At 30.6% G+C, this 21,671-nt stretch overlaps 1 protein-coding gene across 1 annotated transcript in view; it reads left to right on the forward strand.

The window, feature by feature from the left end:
- The window catches only part of LOC129220683 (xylosyltransferase oxt-like), a 51,496-nt gene that overhangs the window by 19,295 nt on the left and 10,530 nt on the right, over nucleotides 1-21,671 (forward strand). The window contains exons 4-10 of the mRNA XM_054855113.1: nucleotides 1,632-1,795; nucleotides 3,476-3,678; nucleotides 5,335-5,415; nucleotides 8,337-8,553; nucleotides 13,140-13,316; nucleotides 15,934-16,036; nucleotides 20,474-20,676. Of these exons, the coding sequence (XP_054711088.1) occupies nucleotides 1,632-1,795; nucleotides 3,476-3,678; nucleotides 5,335-5,415; nucleotides 8,337-8,553; nucleotides 13,140-13,316; nucleotides 15,934-16,036; nucleotides 20,474-20,676 (1,148 nt within the window). The remainder of the gene's footprint in view (nucleotides 1-1,631; nucleotides 1,796-3,475; nucleotides 3,679-5,334; nucleotides 5,416-8,336; nucleotides 8,554-13,139; nucleotides 13,317-15,933; nucleotides 16,037-20,473; nucleotides 20,677-21,671) is intronic.

Consider the following 21,671-nt stretch of genomic DNA (forward strand, 5'->3'; position numbering starts at 1 on the left):
GTTGAAAAATAAATAATCGTGGCATGTTGCAGCGAGTGACAGAAGAATTAGTCTTAGGACTTGATATCTTCCTTATTAAGTAAGTTTCACACATCAGACACTTGGGGATAAAAAAAACCTTGTAGTTTCTTTCTCTAGTCAAGTCAACTTCGTTGCTTTATTGCTTAGATGTTTTCTTAGTAAGCCTTCTAAACTCTAGAGGAAATTGCCACAAAACACAGACACTTCGCGGCACACCTTGTCAATTCTTGCGGCACCCCAGGGTGCCGCACCACCCACTTTGAGAACCCCTGCTATAGATTTTTTTTATCATTAAGTGATTTTTGGAATTTGCCCTTGATGGTAAATGGAATAAAATGCACAATTTAACATAGTGAACAACCAAGATAAATTGTACCATTGTTAAGTTCTCCAACTCCACTGCTGTTCCTGGGCTTTCTTCAGATTTTGTCTAGCTTTGGCTGCCCAATTAGTAACATCAGCAATAATTTAAGCTAATAATGGATTTAATTATATTCTTAACAAGTCAAATCTTTTTATTGGGCAATCTATAAAAGGATTCCTGGTCGCCTCTCATCGTTTTAGGACTAAGTTTGAAGAAGTAATATTTTTAAAAAATTGCACCAGCTGCCAACTTTGAACCGTGTGTATTTTTTTTTTTGGTTGAAAATTGAGAGAATCCTCTTTCTCTTATGAAATAAATATCTAGAATAAAAAATCTTTCTTACAGTGATAAAGCTTGTTTTTTTTTTTTAATCATAAAGATGAGTACTTAGCTGGTGTTTCCTTCAATATTATCTTGCACTTTCATTGTTTTGGTAGTTGTATTCAAAATTTAAAATATATTTATGTAATTTTAGACATTTCCGCAGTGTTTAGTAAAAACAGCGAAAAAAAAATTGTCCTGATTTAAAAAAAAAAAATTTAAAGTGCAGGAAACTGGAAGTTCACATGGGCAACTGAATAGCGAAAGTGCATGTGAATGTTAAGTTAGCATGTGTTATTTTTAAAGAAAAACTTTAAATTATATTTTTGTTTCTAAGATCCAAATAATGTTTTGCCTTGAGTGATGAAATTATTACTCAAGTTCCCTCAATTTATAAAAAGAAAGAGGTGAGGGGGGGGGGGGGGGGAGCATTATAGTTAATATTTTTTAAGTGCAAAAAAGTCTGGACGAGTGCAGTGCTATTCTTCAACATGATCTGAAAAGACAATATTAAAGGGTTCATATGATTCAATCTTTGTCTTCAATTTATTCAAAAATTTCTTTTAGTGTTAACACCTATTCGCTTCTTGCTTCATCATATGTATACTGCCATGCTAATGGCAAAAATAATATCTGCAGCTGAGTTCAAAAAGAAATTCCCATTTAAAGTTGTGTGTCTCCATGCATTTGATTCAGAAAAAACTTTCAGAATTAAAAAAAATATTTCTCTTGACAAATGACCATGAAACATTGTATTTGGGTAAAATATGTCACAAAGAACCACCTGGTGACAATAACTCAATTTTGACAAAAAGTGCAGATAAGACTTTTGTGCTTAGGACGGCAGTATACTCATTTTTAATATTTTTTGAATGATAATTATTTTAATCTTTAATGACTTTCTCTACTTACTTTTAAACTATAGATATGGTAAAGCCTGAGCCAAAGCCTGCTGTGCAAGCATTAGGATCTAATTCAATCAGAGTTGTATTTCTTTTAACTGTAAATGGTCGTGCCGTCCGTCAAGTTTATCGCCTTATCAAGTCACTGTTCAATGAAAAACATTACTTTTACATACATGTTGATTCAGTAAGTTGTTGATTACCTTCATCTTGACTATTAAAAATTTCCTGCATGGAATATTATTTAAGAAATCAATTTATTTTTCTCTGATTTTGTTGTAAAATATGCTGCAGTGCACAACACAAACGTCAGAAAAATATGAAAAACTGTTGTGGAAAATTTTCTCAAGGATACAAGAGTTATATGGATTATACATACATACGCTTGCCAGATGTCACGGTTTGACCAGGACATTCCCAGTTTTCAGACAAAATCCCGGTTTACCTTACATCCTGGGTAGAAGATAAATTTGATTAGAGATGACCAAAAAAAGGCCAAAAAAAGCTAACTGTATAGTATTGTTTAGGATAATTATTTTGTGATTTGTTGCATTGACATGCCCAATTAATATCAGAATAGCTTTTGAAGATTTTTACAAAAAAAAAAAAAAGCACTTTCTAAAAATAGTCCTCGCCAATGAAAAGTTCATATACTGTTCACATTTTTATTCCTCGTTCAAAAAAATTCTTTCTGCTTAAGTAACTTTTAAGTATTAACGTGTTAAGAAATAAAATGTTTAAATTCATTTGCTTGTGTCATTTATTATAATATCTTCTTTTGTTTAATAATTAGTGAACTTTTATTCATAACATTGATAATGAGCTACCCTCTAAAACAGTTTAAAAATCAACCAAGGATGCATAACTTGTTGAACACCTGCAACGCTGGGGGCATTCTGGTGTCCAGGTTCAGATCTATAAATTTTGGGCCCTTCCCTGGAAGCCAGAAGTGTATGTTTGCAATGTAAATGAGTTTTATTGCTAGATTTTTTTTTTCTATTTCTTGGACTTTTGGGCTCTTTATAGATGTGAGCCTCCCAGCACTGCGGGGTCTTCGGGTACACAGATACCTTTTGGTATCCTAGTTGAACATTTCCAAAGTCTGGCAAGCCTAATTATGCATATTTTGTGACATTTATTTACATTTTTAATCTTTGATGTAATTTGAAAGTATTTCATTCAGTTACAGTTCATCAAGAAAGTTAATAATGTTAAAACTATGGGCTCTAGGGGGTGCTTTTTTTTCCGAAAACTTCCCATTTTCTGTACCACTGGATATAACAATGAAATATTCTATGTCTTTCCTGTTCCATCACTGAACAACATAAAAATGATGAATATTTTGAGTGTGAAAAAGCCTAATTGTTTTAAAATTCTCTTAATCTTTCAAGCCCTTTACAACAGGGATGGGAGTTAACTCAATCGCAATCAATCGATGGACCATCGGGGCACTTTGGTATGATTGTCGTACTCATTGTCAAATGCACATTCTACATTTTAATATGTTCTCATTTAGTATGTAATTTACAAAATAATCAAAAATGCATTTCTCAAATACTGATGCCATAAATGCAACTCAGCTTTAGAGATATAGCTAAGTATACACTAACATGTATTTTGATTTCTAATTTATAATTTTGGTAAATATCTAGTGGATTGCTACACTTCACTAAAACTAAGCCCATACTCTGGTGAAGTCTCGGTATCTCTGCTTACAAGACTAATGAATTGCTATTTAAAAAGGATGGAAGAAAGTTCAAATAATAATAAATTTGATTTAATGTTGAATAATAATAGTGATTTATTTTTCTTAAACCAATTCTATTTTATTTATCATTAATTCTTAAACTCCTTTGTCTCTTTTTAGCGACAAGATTATCTTTATCGTAAACTGAAAATTTTAGAAATGAATTTTCCTAATATACGTTTGTCAAAAGTCCGTCTATCTACCATTTGGGGTGGAGCCAGCCTGCTACAAATGTTGTTAGTTTGTATTTCAGAGTTATTACTCATAAAAAATTGGCATTGGGATTACATCATCAACCTCAGTGAAAGTGATTTTCCAATTAAGTAAGTGCCAAATTCTGTTTTTAACATGTTCTATCGAATGATAATCTTAGTGACAATAAAGCAAAAATATTAGAAACATGTGATTGCATATTATCAGGGATTATTATGCAAGATATATTGTGATAATATTTAAATAAGCATGATTAACTATTCATAAATATAATGTGCAAAATATTTTTGTAAACTTAGTTTACTGGTTATTTTTTTAAAAAATGTAGTGTTAAGCTATTTAATGCTTTTTTGTCTCTGATCAAAAATAAGAAATTGAAGGTTGAAGAAAAATAGTTTTACACCCTTTAAGGTGTATAATAAATTCTGCATATATAGCCTAGTTCAAGTGAAAAAATTTGTTTGAAAGTGATTTTGCAGTTAATTGTATAGTTGTATAATTTTAACTATAAGTGCATATCATACTAGTTTGTTAGTGCTGGCAATTTCTTAAACCACTGTTAGTTTAATGAAGATTCCTTTTTTATGAAACACATTTTCAATATATATTGCAAGAAATGCAAATTTGATTATTCAAGTTACATATGTGCTGTTATTGAATGTTATGTTTTATCACAAGTACTACAGTTTTCAATCTGTAAACATGCCCATAATAATGATATTCTTTTTTTTTTTTTTTTAATTGATCATGTTGTACAAAGTGGAAAAATATTACTATGGTAGAATCTACCATTCTAATAAAGTAAAACTTGTTGAGAAAAATCAAACATTAAGTTCAGTTGTCAATCAGAGAAATGTCAGCATTGGATTGCTTAAATAACTTTAAATAAAATTTTACTACTATTAGAATTGCATCAAAATACTAAAAGCAATGAGGTCATTTCCAAAATTTTAAAAGTGTTTTTTTTTCTGAAAAAGCATGCTTAAAAACATAGGATCTGACCATTTTTTAAATAAATTGTTTAAGTTAAATTAAAAAAAAAAAATTACTTAAATCGGCGTCTTTCAATGTTTATGCTTCTGTACAATGACATCACAAATGATGAAATGCCATTCTGTGTTGCTATTCACAGACCACAATATTTAATTTGCATCTTTACTCACGTGTATTGGCAACGATATGGTTGACAGCAAGTGTAGAGTGCAATTTAATTCACTGCTTGTTTATCATAAGGTGGAAACGTAGTAGAAAGATGCGGCAAAGTGCATCATTTGTGACGTCTTAAAAACCACGCTTTGTTTGAAAAATAGGACATTAAAAAAAATTAATTAAAAAAAACTGTTGGGAAAATGAAAGTATTTTTTTTTTTTGGGTCCATGCTATTTTTTTTTTTTTTTGTTTGCTCATTCTATCCATTTCAATGACTAAAAGTAGTACTTTTGACTGAAGGAAACCACCCCATTGTTTATGCTTTTATTTTACTAAATTTTACTTAAAGAAAGAATTACATGTTTTAGAAATAATATTTTAACTCTTTTCAAGTATGAAAATTTTTGGAATCTCTCCCCCTCCCCTTTTTTCATAATTTAATCATTAATTAAAAAAGAACATTTACATTAACTTGCATGTTTTCTGTATTTAACATGATAAATTTTGTTTGTAAGAAAATTTTGGGAGGGGCTGCCATTATAGAGTCTATCCACTGAATGACATTATTAGACTATTTTGGTTTCATTAATTTCATATTGATTTGCATTTTTTTTTAGATCTCTGTCATCCCTTGAAAAATTTCTAATTGCAAATAATGGGAAGAATTTTGTTAAATCACATGGTCAAGATACACAAAGGTATATTTAAGTGATGTTTTATATTTAAATGGAAAAGAACATTTTAGTATTTATGAACTCGTTGATTTAGATAATTATGATTATGCTAACATTATGCAAATATTTTAAATAGTTTTAGTATGTTATGTAACATTAGATTTCTTCTTTTTGCAAACTTAAAAAGTTGTGTAGAGCATGCAATCAGAGTTCATGTTGCAAAGTCACTTAGGGTAGGTAAATTTCTAAAAATAAGATATTGCACCAATAATATTTTCTGAGAGTATATTAAAATTTACATGTTAAAATATAAATGTGTTTTAATAACTAATGAATGTTACAATTAGTGGATCTACAAATGATTGTATGGTTCAAAGTATATTCTAAGAAAATGGTTTTACAGTGAGTGAGAAAAATGCAAAGTAAAAGCTGCAGATGTATGTAGGAACAAAACGTATAAATTATAACTACCGTATTTTCCTGTGTATAATCCTCAGATTATCTGGTAAAAAAGTGAAAAGTTAATGAGGTACGGAGTATGTGCTGCCTTGGATTATCTGTGATTTTTTTCTCAACAACGCATTGAACCTCAATACTACAGTAGGATTCGCCAAGAGACCATTACCGTTGCCTGTTTGTCGTTTATTTTACATAGCTTGGGTGTTCTTTCGCTGCCTATAGGTTGTTTTTTTTGCATAGCTTGGATGTTCCTCTTATGCAATTCAGGTTATGTAAAATAAACAGCATACAGTTATGGACAAAGCTTTCATTTGTACAAGGTTAGACCGTTTGCTCCATTGTCTGGACTATTTATCTTTAAGTAATTAAGGCACTATAGTCACAATTTCAAGAAGAAATCATTATTTTTTAGATTAATTAAGTTATTACTTCTTCACGTTTTTAATTTAGTTGCTAAAATTTTTTGTTAAATCAAAACTTCATTTTTTTACCCATTTTTTCTCTCCAAAAATCCTAACAATATTATGTCCCCGTAGCTTAACAAAAGAGTTGTATAACCCATAAATTGTTTTCAATTTTTTAAATAATTACAAATAACTTATCTGATGTTATTCTACTCTTATTAAAACAATAGCTCATTGAGTTTTTTCTACAAAAATTTTTAAATAACCAAAAGTCACACTTTTAGCATGTCCCTATCCATTTTTCGAACGGACTTGAATTATTTAAAAGTTTTATATCAACATTCCACAAATTCAATTTGTAGTACAAAATTAAGCATACTTTAAGGTGTAAAATAGCATTCTTTAAATAAATTTAATTATTTAAATCATCAACGTACATTGTTTTAAACTGGATCCCCAGGTTTTCATGTCATTCTGAGTTCAATTATTATAGATTTAAAAAAAAAGGTATTTTTTATCTGCTGCTCTATAAAACTGTTTATTATCACCATTTTGTTGGATTCCTTGAGTATTTTGTTAATTTGATTTGTCTGCTGTTCTCATTAAAATTTTGAAGTTTAAGAATAGGGCATGAAATATTTTCGCTGTCATTCTCCTGAACAATATTTCTGTTTGAAATAATCAAAAAAATTTTAACTCTACTCATAGTGTGTGGTTGAATTAAGAGGTTAAAATAGAGAAATAACATTATTTACCTTAAATATAATCCTGGGTCTACATAACAGGCAAATTGCATGGAACTTGTCACACTCCTGTCCTAAAAGAAATGTCACACTCCTGTCCTAAAAAAAGTCAACCTCCTGTCCTAAAACAATCACTCTTCTAGCATCACTTCTCAAGCATTTGTAATGCATCCAGTAGAATAAAAGGATTTATTTCCATTACTTTAGATTGAAAATAAGTTTGATTGAAAAAAATAAAGTTAAATTTGGCAAACAATAAATAAAAAATGTATCAGTGGAATAATTCTATTTATTTAATTTTCTAAATGTTGCTTGAGTAGGTAAGTGAAGTTGCCATAAATTTCGCAGTTGCTTTAAAGTAAAAGTAAAATATATGTTATTAATATTGCTGATTCCCTTTTTTTATGTTTGTATTTCTTGAACCATAAAACGCTTTGCAGGTAATGAGAAGGTAACGTTTTGTTTTGCAAATTTTATCATACTGTGCATGGGCAACTTAACTAACCTAAGTAAGTTTTAATGTAGCAATCTATTTTTTTCGTTGAAAAAAATGTCCGTTATTTGAACTGTAAGCTATTGAGTGAATAATATGGAAAAACCTATGTGGGACTTGTACTTGAAGAAATTGGGGTTGTCCGTCAAGGGAGTTTTTGCATAGATTTTGTTTTGTCATTTAATAACCATACTTTTTGATTTAGTCTTCAGTTATTTCTTTATTACTATAGTTACATTTTAAATAACTCATGAAGAATTTCATTTTGTAACTCTCCTGGTGCTGCTTGTCACTCTCTTGCTGTATGAAAGTTTGACCCCCTGTTTTGAGGGTGTAGGATAGTTAAAGGGTGTTCCCTCTATTTTCCTCTTAATAAGTTCCTAACAAAGAGTAAGTATAATTTTTTAAATATTTTTTCCAGCATTTTTATTTAAAAAAAAAATTAAATAAAAACAAAAAACCCAACTGCGTAAAAACCAAAAAAGCTAAAAAGAAAAATGTATAAACTCAGTAGTTTAGAATGTTACTGAATAACTACATCGTTGAAATAGTTTTATAACCGTACACAGATATGACAAATCATAAATTCAAAAGCAGAATAGAAGGATCAACAGTCGGGGCCCAGTCCTTTCTGATTCAAGGAATCCCGTAAAATTTGAATGAGCTGGAAAATGTCAGGTTTTTGGAGAATCACCTAGATGCCCATTTGAAAGACAGAAAAAATAAAAAAAACTCTTTCCTAGATTTCTTTTTTTTTTTTCAAATCCTTCCTATTTCTGGTGACTGCTGAAACTTACAATGAGAGGGTAGAGTCTCTAACTGTGTTGCTTTTTCCTTTTGTTCCAGATTCATTGCCAAGCAAGGACTTGACAAAACTTTTTACGAATGTGATACTCATATGTGGCGTTTGGGAGACAGAATCCTACCATTTGGAATACGAGTGGATGGTGGAAGTGACTGGATTGCCTTGCATCGCAGTTTCTGTTCATATGTAACTCAACAAAACAATACTCTTCTGCATGGCCTTATGACTGTCTTCCGTTATACATTGCTCCCTGCAGAGGTATATTTAGCAAACACAACCTTCTTCTAAATATATTGCATCATACAATTCTAAATTATAATAAAGCAAGAACAAATTGCTTACCCGTTAGGCTTGTTCGTTAATGATTTTTCGCAATGGAATAAATAAATTCAGTGGGCGTTAATCAATACGAGCGACAGACATACTCCTACTATGGAAGATAGCACATGTGTTTCAATAACACACATTTAACTATTTACATCAAACTACATACATATTTACAAAAGTAACGTATTTTCTTTAAAACACTTAATGCCCCACGCCTGCAGTTCGGTTTGTTATTGTTCTCCTTACTAAAAGTCTCTGTCCACGAGAGTTCGTTTCTTGGAGTCTATTTCGTGCACCCTCTGCCGCCGTTGTAATAGTATATTTTAAATCTATGTGTTAATATGTTTTACTTTATTACTGTTATTAATATTATATTTCAAAGAAAAGGGAGAAAAAGAGAAAGCCCGTCGTAGTATCTCAAGTACTCTTGCTACAACCGGTTTGCTCTTTTGCATAATATACCTTTTAATGTAACTCTTTTCGTCACTATTATATTATATTATTCCTGTTTTCGTACTTAATTTCCAAAATGAAAGCAGATTTTTGGCCCTTCTTCTCATCCTCTTCTGTAAACATCGGAGGAAGAAACAGATACGCGTATTAGGATTCACTAAGCCGTATCTTCCTCTTTTTTGAAAATGTTACTGGGGATGTTTACAGTGGGCCGTTACCAGGCATTTCAACTTGGATGTATACAACCTTTTAACCAAGAGCCTTTTCACTATAAGTATTTTTGTATATTTACTTTTTAGTTAATATTTTTATTTTATACGAGGATTTATATGTAACAGCATTCTCTCTCATTAATTCCTAGTAACTCGGTTTCAATATAGCACCTCGAGCCTACTAACTTTTTCAAGCCTTTTCCCCCATATATATATATATATATATATATATATATATATATATGGTTTTTCTATGTATATGCGTATATGTATGTATATGTACGTGTGTGTGTATGTATGTATATATATATATATATATATATATATATGTGTGTGTGTGTAATATATAAATAAGGGTATATATATATATATATATATATATATATATATATATATATATATATATATATATATATATATATATATATATATACCCTTCAGTTTCTTTCCCTCCCCCTCAACCACCATTGTACCCTTCACTGGATAAGCTAGAAATGGCAGGTACAAAGGCATCATTGGTTTAAAATAAAATAAAATAAATAAAATAATATGTTGTCATATATTGGTAGCACAACTAGAATATTCTTCTAGTGAGAGAGAGCAGAGGATAGTATAACAGTCCTTACATGAATAAAGTGAAAAATCAATGCAAATGAAGCACAAGAAAATACAGCATATCGTTAAATCAAGGATCAACTTTTATCAGTCCTTTGACAATCGTTGCATCGACGTTATACTGTATTTGGATTGTTTTCATCTCTTGCTGTAAAAATTTATATGAAGTTATAAAAAAAGGCAAAGTTTAAAATTTCCACAAATATATATATCATTGCCTCAGAGCAAGAGTAGGACATGTGCAAAAAGAGTTTCTAGTAAAATTGATTTGAAAGTTTGATGTTTTTTTCTATGCTGAATATCTGAGTTGTAATTCATTGATTTAAAAAAAAATTAGGAACTCCCCCAGATTTTGAGTACATTTTAAGGGGTGTACTTAAAAATCTAATTAATCTTATTGCAAAATAATTAAATTCACTTGTCCTACTGTTGCTCTTAATGTTTCTGAAAGTAACTAGGATATAAAAGCGAATAGCAACATATTCTAGTGTTTTACTTAAAAAAATCATTTTCAATTAAGACTGCTAAGATCAGGGCTGTGGAATCGGAGAGAAAAGGACCGACTCCGACTCTGGGAATTGTAGAGCCTTCAACTCCGACTCCAACAGCACTGGCAGAACTGCAGACTTTGAGGGAAAATGACCGACTCTGAGTCTTTGAATTTAAAACCTTCAACTCCTTTACCACAAAATCAGTCAGACTCTGACTTATTTGTCACAAAATGAGTCCGACTCTGCAGCCCTGGCTAAGATAAATATAAAGCTGTTGTTTTGCGGCTTCCAGCTCATCAGTAAAGTTGATTGAAAATAAGCGGTTTTGTGGTTGTGTTTAGAAGTTTAAAAAAGTCTAATGCTATTAAACATTTTAATTGGAAGTACACCCAAACCAGATATTATTCAGAATTACAATTATTATCATTGTCATTAGTGGCGGATCCCTTTAGAGATGTAAAGAAGTATTGCTTCTTTGGAATCATATTTTGTTCACACACGGAAACCAGATCATTCTTCTTTCTGATTGGAATGTATGGTTTTTCTGCATAAACTGGATTTAGTAAAACTTGTTCTCTTTTTGATTGAGTTTTTATTCTTACAACAATTATACGAGCATTATACTTGTTTTCAGGAAAAGAAATCTTGTTAAATATTGAATACGGGAATCCCTTCTAAACAGGATTAGTAAAATAGTTCCAAAAAAAAGAAAAAAATCTTTTTGAGATTAAAAAACTTCAAAAATCATGTCAACAGATTTTCATAAAAAAATCCATCAAACTTTAAATAATGCCCCCCCCCCTCCCGGCCTCAAAAAAAAAAAAAAAGTGCCATTCGAATTCAGATAATATTTCCTCAAAACCCTGATTAGAATAAGAGTAGCGGTTCCATAAAACTCTCATTATAGAGCTAACAATCCTTATGAAAATTAGATCAAATACTACAATCATTGTAAAAGTCTACAATAAAGTTAAAACAAAATTGTCATCTGCCTACTTCAGAAAAAACATTGAATCACGAATAAAAGAAAGAGAAAAGAAATGATAAAGGAAAATGAAGAATGTAAGGAAAACTGACATTAAAAAAACTGTCAAGGAACCTTTTTTGGATCGTTCGTAAAATTAATTTCCAGCTATAAATCCTAAAGAATTAAAATTCGTTTTCAAACATTCATAAATCCAGAATTCGTGAAAAAGAATGAAAAAGAAAAATTAAGTCCTTTTTTCTATCACCTGCGAAAAAATGAAATTATAGCTAATGAGCGCTACATTAGATTTTCAGTTATTTGTTCACCTTTACAGTTTACTCTAGAAGAAGTTACAAACAGACAGATAGACAGACACAAAGACAGATGCCCACATATTTTAATAGGATAGATTATGCATATAAAAATAGCCAGAAAAAGTGTTCCGCATTTTTTTTGCTAAAAAATATCATTTAAATAAAATGTTCACTAAACACACACAAAAAAATAAATGAAAATCCCTACATAAAACAAAATACCTTTGTTCTATCACTAAATGAATACATTTCTATAAAATTGTAAATAGAATTCTGTTAAAAACTTTAAAAAATAATTTCTTCTATAAAACCGTCTTATAGAATTCTATAGAAAACTTTTCTAAATAACTTTCTTATAGAAAATGTAAAGATTTTTATACTGCCGTGGCAAGGTAAAGCAGAGCATCTGCAGAAATGAGGTTTTGAGATATTTGAAGAAACCTGTTTTGAATTCCATACAAACAATAGGGAATTGTTAGAATTTGACATTTTTTTGTGCTTTATTTCAGTTTTAAACCAAGTCAGCAAGCTTGTACAATAAAGCTAAAGCACAATAGATGACAAATATGAAAAAAAAAAAAAAAAAAAAGAAAAATTTGCAGACACTGCTTTTTACTTTCCCATGGCAGTATAGAACTCTGTAATAATGCTATAATTGAACTAAATATTCATCTTTTGATAATGGTGTCACCAACTGCGCATTTTTTTTTCACTCCTATTTTTTTAACGTAGTAATCATTTGTAGATAACAAATAAACATCAAATATACTTTGCTTTAAATTGTGACAGTATTTCAATCAAATATAATTTTTTCTACTGCAGATTGGCATTAACATACTACCATGACTAACAGAGGAAAAATACTGAAAAACTTTGAACAGCTTTTAAGAGGATTTTATCATTGAAAATAAAATTATTAACTGCCTGCTGCAGAAAAACTATTAAATCATGAAAAAAAAAGGAACTAAAGTTATCGTGCAATAATATGTTAGAGTAATATTAACAAATTTAACATTTTGATGCTCGTATTTTAGTAAAACAGAAGGATATCTGATTTAACCTAGTGTTGCCCTAAACTAAGATGAGTTTTGGAACTTCTGCAACTCAAAGTTATGCTTTGCACACAAAACATTTGTATATATAAAATTTTTTCGAACACTCCACTAAATAAAGGCACATTTGGTAATATGAACAAGATCATATACTCATTTTTGTTTTTTTGACAATGTCTTAGTGTTGCTCTGAGGTGAGGATATGTACCTATATGTATGTATAAAATATACTGTATTCAGGGAAATTTTATCAAATTAAGTCTAAAAATGTGTATTGCTGATGTAGCCCACTTAAAATGTGTAAAATATTAGGTAACCGAGCAACATTTGTCTTGCAAGATGAATTTTTGATACATTTGTGATGGTTTATCACTAAGATTATTATTTACTAAGCGATTTCACTTCTCTTTCAGTCTTTCTTTCACACTGTTCTTCAAAACAGTGAGTTCTGTGAAACTGTGATTGATAATAACTTACATGTCACAAACTGGAAAAGAAAGCAAGGATGTAAGTGTCAGTATAAACACATTGTTGATTGGTGTGGGTGCTCACCAAATGTTTTTAAGCCTGAAGACTGGCCAAGACTTCAGGTAATTCTTTTAAATTGAGACCCAATTTTAGGTGCAATTATTGTAACTTTTAGCTGCATGCACATTGATTTGTTTCAGTTGTCCAGGCATTTTCTGGAAAAAAATATAAGTATTTGCATTTATAATTTTTAAAATTTTTAAAAATTAACTTGACTTTTTTTAATTCAGAAAATAGCTGATTGAAATTTCAAAACCCCTTAATAACTTTTATTAGTTATTTATTTATCTCTGTTTTTTTTTTTTTCAATTTCATTCGTAATAAGAGGGTTGTCCGCATTCGAGGGTGTCCATTAGGAGGGGTTTATGCGCGCATAATGTACTTATCAGATTCCTTTTCTTCATTTAATGGATACATCATCTTTTATGGATTTTCTTCATTTAATGGATACATTTGCACATCACAATTCTCTTAAAGACACATCCCCCACCCCATTTAAATAACCTATTGTAACAAAAATCAGTATAATATACAAATAAAATCATATGGATTTCAGGATTGTGTTTGTTAAAACCGTCGGCAGGAAAAAAAGTCTGGTTACGACCCTGATATATATATATATATATATATTATATATATATATATTCAATTCGCGATAACTCAAAACTGAAGGGACTGACGAAAAACTGACTTATCGGAAGTTCGACTTACCGCTTGTTTCGGGTTTCTACATTTTAATATTGAAAACCATCAAAAATTGAAATTAATATGTACATATAATAGACAAAATTACAGAACTTAAAAGTTTCTTTGCGTAATATGTAGTTTCTCCGTCTTTCAAAAGTTCTGAAGACCAAATTGTGTCTGGTGAACTTCTCCAGCCATTCAGCACTGGTGTGGAAATTTTCTATGTTCAGTAATGTAGCATAATTCATTGCTTTCTCATGCAGCAAAGACCCACTTATAGGAATGGCATGGTCTTGATTTCGATACTGCTGAAACCACTTGAATAGAGCTGATTCTACTTCAGGAAAGGTGCACATCTTCATTTGTTTCAAATTCGGATTCATGGATTAGTATACCGCTTTTGAACAATCATTTTTTTTTATTGTTGGATTCCTTTCAACGTCATAAATAAGATTTACTTTACTTTCTAAATCTAAAGGTTTTTTTTAGCTTTTGCTTAGACATCTTTAATAGTAAAAAGAAATCTTTCTCATTCTCTCTCTCTCAGGAGCTTATCAGCAAATGATCAAGCTAAAGAATGAATGGGAACGCATTTTAACTTAGGTCAACCTTTGAATAAAGGTACAATCAGTTAAGATGACAACCTGACAGCTTAAAAGCAGATTCGTAGTCTAGCAGTATGTCTAAGTGTAAGCAGTACAGTACATCAACAAAAGAAAACAAGCTATGACTATACTCATTTCTGCATGTGTAACTCCTTTATCGCACATTGGCTCAACTGGTGTTCTCCTTGCTTTAGAGATCTAATGTGCAGGAATTGCAAGTTTATTTGAATGAATTTCTCTCTCATCGTCACTTGTTTTTTCTTTTTTTTTCCATTCTTCGAAAATAAATTTCGAGTCATCTTTGAAAAAACTTCGAGTTAAAAGAAGTTAACTTTGAGATATTGGGAATGATTAGCATGGAATTAAAGACAAGGGAATTGGACTTGATAAAAACTTCAAGTTATAGTAATATTCAAGTCATTGCGAATTGACTGTGTGTGTGTGTGTATACGAGGACAGATCAAGTATGAACTGGAATTGAACACTAACGCTGCTGTTAGTAATTAATTCGTGATAGTGAGTTGCCAATATGTTGGTGAGGATTTCTGAAGAAGAATTTTTGTGTTTGTACACACATTGAAGATCTGGGCTGCTTCAATATGCCATGAATGAACAAGAGGTGCGCACATCTGTTGTGCAATGCATCATTATTAAATTTCTCCCAAAAAATGGCACCAAACTCTGAAATTTTGAGATAGCTTCACGCACAGTTTGTGAAAGAAATACTTTCTACCCTTGAGTGTATGAGTGTCAGGAAGAGAAGTTGAGTAAATGAAATCTGTAGAAAATTAACAGGATGAAAGGAGACCGCGTACAAGCATCACTGTCGACAATATTGCTGCCATTTGTGACATGAATGAAGAAGGACAACTAATACAGGCTATTACAGTCTGGTTTTAGATGCAGCATAAGCTGCATACCACAACAGGTGACGTTGGTAAGCAATGTGTTGCATTTTTCTCCAAGAAACTGCATGGCTGCATACTGTTGTTTTAAAGCGGGAAAACTTAGAAAAATGTCATCAGAAACCTTTAAGACCCCCTGTATAGTCCAGATTTATTGCTTAGTCACTATCATTTGTTTATACCACTCTGAAAAGGGCTAGAAGGACAGCAATTTGATGATGATGCAAGTATAGAGAAGTTTTGTGCAACTGACACTGCACATGTCCCTCTTCTTTCTATCACATCAGCATCAAAATCTTGGCAATCTGATAACGAAAATATGCATCAGGGGAAGGATACTATGTAGAAAAAGGATGACTTATGTATATATTTTTTTGGTTGTTACAATAACTGTTTTTAAAAAATTCGGGTTTGTATTTGTTCCTCTCTCGTATGTAGTCGTATATATGGATACAGTTGACATTCAAAATTTCTTTTGATAGGCTACTGAAGACCGTCCATATTATTTTGCCAGAAAGTTTGAACCAATTGTAAATCAGCAAATCATAGAACAGGTGGAAACATGGATTTATGGTCCAAAGAAAAGTAATTTTATTATATTATTTATTTCAGCCTTTTTTTTTCAGTATTAAAAAAACTTCTCATGTGAAAAATTCGACTACAGCTGTTAAAATAGTTGATGCATTGAAGTTTCAGAGTGCTAAAATGAGTTTAACATCATAAAGCTTTATTTTCAGCAAATAAAAAATTTAATACATAAAGTAAGTAATAGTGAATGTTTAAGAAAAGAAAAATAGTATAGTGTAAATTTAGTTTATTTTTATTTCATTAATATTACTTTGCTTTTGTTGAACAAATTCTTAAACTTTTAAAGTTGACTTTATTCATTTTTAAAAAATAGCTCAAATGTTTATGTGGTATGAAACTTTAAAAAGTCATTTGAAACAAATCTGCTTTATGTAATTAACATATTAAAAGAATCTTCCAACATCTTCAAAATTGTGAAACTTACTGATAATATACCTTTTTAAAAAGGAGTTTGTTATTGTCGTAGTATTTGGAATGTAGTAAAATCTCGATGCAACAATGCTTAAGGAACATGATACAGTTATCACTGTTGAGGGATGTCTCATTATAGGGAGAGAATATACTTTTAATCTAAAAAACTTTTTTTATTGAAAGACAGCCATAAGTTTTGTTTGCTTACTCATTCTTTCTCACTGTTAATTAATGAACAAAGATTGGAGATATGAAAGTTGGACTCAGCTTTTTTTTTTGTCTAAGAAATACAAATAGGGCCTTACATTTTAATTTTAAAACGTTCATCTCACATGCAGTAATATATTGTTTTTTGTAATTTGTGCATTATTGTTTCATAAATCCTTTGAAGTGTTCTTCTAATCTTGCACAAGGCTGTTTTTTTTTTTTCTTTAACTGAAAAGAAGCAAACAATTAGACAGAAAAGAAGGAAGGACATATTGACGCCTCAGAGCAAGAGTAAGACATCAAAATCCAGGAATAACAGTAAGATATCCTACTGTTGCTTTGGGACGACGATATAGAAATACACACAGGTTGATGAAACCAATGGGAGCATGGCATTGTAGAGTACATGAAAGGGGATGCATGGATTTCAAAACTCTAAATTTCCTTTTCAGTAAAGAAAAGTTTGACTGGAAGGGATATAACTACCGTATTACCCCGCATTATCCGGCATGCCAGAAAAAAGCGAAGTTGACCAGCATGGCGGGAAATTCGAATTTTCCGGCATGCCGGATAATTCAAGGTTTGTTTTGCAACCAAACAAAAATAAAATTCCCCATTCAGTTCCAATCGGAAATCAAATACTGTAAGAAAAAAAATAAATAAATCCCAAAAGTAACCTTCCTTCTAAAAAAATGTGTATCATATATAGTTAAAAACTGAGCGTATCTATGTATCTATTTGTGTCCAAGCTTCTTTTCCCGAACGACAGTGAACTGACCATCGAACCAGGTATCGATGGATTCGTAATCTTTCCCTCTTCATGTTTGGCTATTTAACATAATCCTCTGACAATAATTAGCGGAGATATCAATTAAAAACTATTAATTATGACTCTTAGATTTCAAAATCAAATCCCTACTTTTTGAAGGCTTTCCTCCATTCAAATTATTATTCAGTGCTTCATCTCAACTTTCCACAACAATGCTTTTATTAAAATATATAGTGAGGTGAAGAAAATCATTGAGATGAAAGATCTGTTGCCATTTTTTTTCTCGAATATGAACAGATAAAATTCTTGTTTTTGTTTTGAGGCTTTTCCTGTAATCAGGGGATTTAAAATGCTTGCTTTTTGGGGGTTTTCCGCAATCTGCCGTAAAATTTCACTGACTTTTTTTTTGGTTCAAGCCTGAGTGTTGAACTCGCGTCACTTGACATAACTTTTATTTTGGAGGTGGACCGTGCAAAGCCGGGCGACACAGCTAGTTGCATATAATATGTGCTTGTAGTTTATGATAGGTCATTATTAATGTATTTAATTATATGGTAAGGTAAAGTAATCAATTCATTGTTACTGCAATCATCATTATTGCGATTTGTTCATAATTTATTTAAATAAATTATTTTAGGTTCCTTAGAGAGAGGTAAATTTAATTTTTATTTATTAAATAGCTATGGTAAATTCTTTTAGCTGTAGTTAAAATATTTTTTATATCATTGGTTAATAAATATTTTTACAAAATTAAACTGTTTATTAATACTATAATGAGATATGTATAGAACTTATTTTTATTTTTAAGCTGAACCCATATTTTTTATTATATCAATTTTTTTTCCGGCGTGCTGGAAAGGCCAGGCAAGTGTTATTGAAAATCTGGTGACCCCCCCAATTTTGTGGCATGCCAGATAATGTGGCGTAATACGGTACAAAAGGTTCTTCCTTTTACTAATCCCCAATACTTGAATCTGAATAATTATTGCTAACATATAAGAAAAATATTATTTTATAGAAATTAATATTGTTAAATTCTTGAATAGCATGAAATATAGTTACTGAGAGATTTATCATTATATTATATACTAATAGTACCCGCACAGCGATGCCAGTGCTAAAAATTTAATGGAAATCCGTTGAATAAAAAAATTGATGCCCCTTCCCCCTCTGATGTGAAATGATAATTTTTCTTTGTATAAAATGCATACACATTTTCAAAAAAAAAAAAAAAAAACTATTAAAGTTTCTTTGGAATTCAAAACTTTTCATCAAATTATTAAATTAGATTTACAGTTGCTTTAAAACTCTATTTAGCAAGTGAAGTGGTTTTTACTGAAATTTAAAATATTTCACTAAATAAGCAAGAAAAGACATCAAATAATATCTTTCAAATGTAAAAATAATTACATAACTCTATTGTTTATTGCCAAACTCGTCCAGCAACCACGCTATCATAATCCATCCGTCTAACAGAAAAAACAAAAACCATTCCGTGGAACATTCAAAAATCATGGTCAGAAAAAAAGAAGAAAATTTCCTAAATTTCACTCAGATAAAAACAAATCGAAAAGTTTCTTTTCTTTCAATACAAATCGCCAAAATAATGAATTACATTTACGGTTGTTTTAAAACAATAATCCTAGGCTGAACTGCTCAACGCACCAAGCGACCACGCTACCGGAACCCATCCCTTTTGCGAGTGAAGTGGATGTTTTTCTTTGGCAATAATAAATGCTTCACCAAACAAACAAAAAAGTATAAGATCACATTAACAATAGCTTTCAAACCTTTATATATAAAGAGCTGCGTTGCCCGGTCTACCTTGAGAATAAAAATTGTGTCAAGTGACATATATTCAACAATCAGGCTTAAATAAATAAAAAAACACCATGCAAAATTACCCTTCCAAACAATGACGACAGATATTAAAATACTTTTAAGAAATTAAAATGCAAAAGATGGATTTTAAAGGCGTAACCATGGAAACATGAAATAAAATAAGTTTAAGAAATTAAATGCGAAATAAGGAAAGAAACAATGGATTGAAAAAGCGTAACCATAGAAACGCAAAAAAAAAAAAGCCTGTCAACCTAAATCAAAATGACATTTTTCGAATTTGATTTAAAAACGCTTGTAACTTTTTTTCTTTTGAAGATCGAAGCTAAGTTTCTCCAGAGAGATCTGGAGTAAAAAATGTCGCTTTTTCTAATGGTGTCAAAAAGAAAACTGTGGGACAATTCCTTCACTTTTTATTGATAAATTTAATGAAGGAAGTAGTGCCTAAATTTCAGCTAAACCTAAAAAAGTCCGAGCTAAAAAAGCAAATTACTCCCGCCGTAATTAAGTTACAGCATTGAAAGAAATTGTTTAGAACATGGAAAGTTCTACCCTTTTCAACAATGTATAATATTAATATGTGCAAGTAATTTTTCACTCCCGTATTCGGAATTTTATGTGAAATTTGGGCCTAAACTGGAATAAATTTGTGCTTCATCTAACGTTGTTTTGTCTTACTTTACTGTTCAGCACAAAGGTATTTATTTATCTTATTTATCTTAATAAAAGAACTATTTATCAGATTTTTTCAAATTATAACTTATGTCACTCAGTAAGAAAGCACCTTTCATATACTGAAGGGATTTTTCAAATAGGTGCAGTGGTTCCGGAGATTACCTTGAACATATAAACACACAAAAATCCGCCCTCTCTCTTTATAATATTAGTATAGATTGTTACAGCAAGATATTACTGTGTTTGTTTTGAACATAGCAATAAAAGATGGGTAAATTCAATCTGTAAGAACTTAACAACATTTAGTTAGATGGAATTAGTAAAGATTTGATAAAATTTTATGAAATTGTGAAAGATGAATTAAACATAGTGTTTTAAAAATTATTTGTCTTTGCTGAATGAGTTGTGAATGTTTCAGAATTTGAAAAGTTGATTCTTAATGACTGTGGAGAAACAGTTGTGTTATAATTTGTGAACATTACTTTGTATAAATAATTGTAATATAATTTTTTAACTTTATTTGAAATTTGTAGGTGTCATTAATTTAGACAGCTATTGGCAAAATGACTATCATTTCAAAGACAATTCACCACCTGTAGAAGATTCTAAAGTCAGTATGTATGAAAGTTTTTCACGTTTAGGATTAAAACAACTTCAAACTGCCCATAGAGCTTGTAAAGTCAAGTTCCTGTCTACTTTAGAAGCAAATTTATATAATGTAAATGATGTTTTTAAGGTAATTGTTTTTCTTCCATTAATACTTGTTTTTTAAAAATAATTTTGATGATAGATTTTTAGTAAACATTTTTTCCTTATTCACTACTGATTTTTCATAGCAAGTTTAGTATTGCCATTTTTGAGATATTACTATTGGTTTCATATTTTCTAATCTTTTTAGCTGTAGTTAAAGATTCTGTTGATGTATCTTGTTGAGAGAAAATTAAATGTAATGATGAAACTATAAGCCAACTCTGAGTATAAAGCGTCTTCTGAGGGTTATTCAGGCTACGCATTGTTGCTGCTACAGCTTGGCAGATATCGTTGCCTCAGAGCAACAGTAAGATATCCAATCCCAGAAATAACACTAAGATATTTTACTGTTGCTCTGAGGCGACGATATGCAGGGTAATTAAAGGGGGGCAGTTGTAACAATTTTCGTACTTCTTGAGCAGAAAGTTTCATATCACTGTGATGGTTCATTCTTAGTCTTATGAGAGTACTAGCTGTTGTCCTGACAATATTTAGTTCAGTGATTTGGTATTTAGTCTTTACGTTGAAAAGTATTAGAAGTTTAGATTTTGCAAAGGCATTTGTTTATGCCAGAGAAAAAGGAATGTCAGTCTGACCCAGACTTCTGGCCTTTTCTACCAGAGAGTCTGCAATTTCATTTAATTCCAGATCCGCATAAACAGGGATCCATTTCTGTACGCAATATTTGTGCTTGCAGTTGAGTTGTCGCAGAAGAGATGTAATGTTTGAAATTAGTCTTGAGCAACTTTTACAGATTGCTTAGTTTAGGTTCTACAGCTACTAATACTTGAATTTGAATTAGTACGGGAATAAGCATGGACATTTTGTATTCCTATTATTTCTTTAGCGAAAGCTAAGTGATGTTCTTCAAGGACCCTGTTTAAATATTTTTGAACATGTAATTGAGGGCATTTTTTAAATCTGATGTTTGTATCTACTTACAAAGGCTTATAATTAAAAATGAGTTCATTTTCAAAAGTG

This window comes from Uloborus diversus, chromosome 4 (assembly GCF_026930045.1).
Source record: "Uloborus diversus isolate 005 chromosome 4, Udiv.v.3.1, whole genome shotgun sequence".
NCBI lineage: Eukaryota > Metazoa > Arthropoda > Arachnida > Araneae > Uloboridae > Uloborus > Uloborus diversus.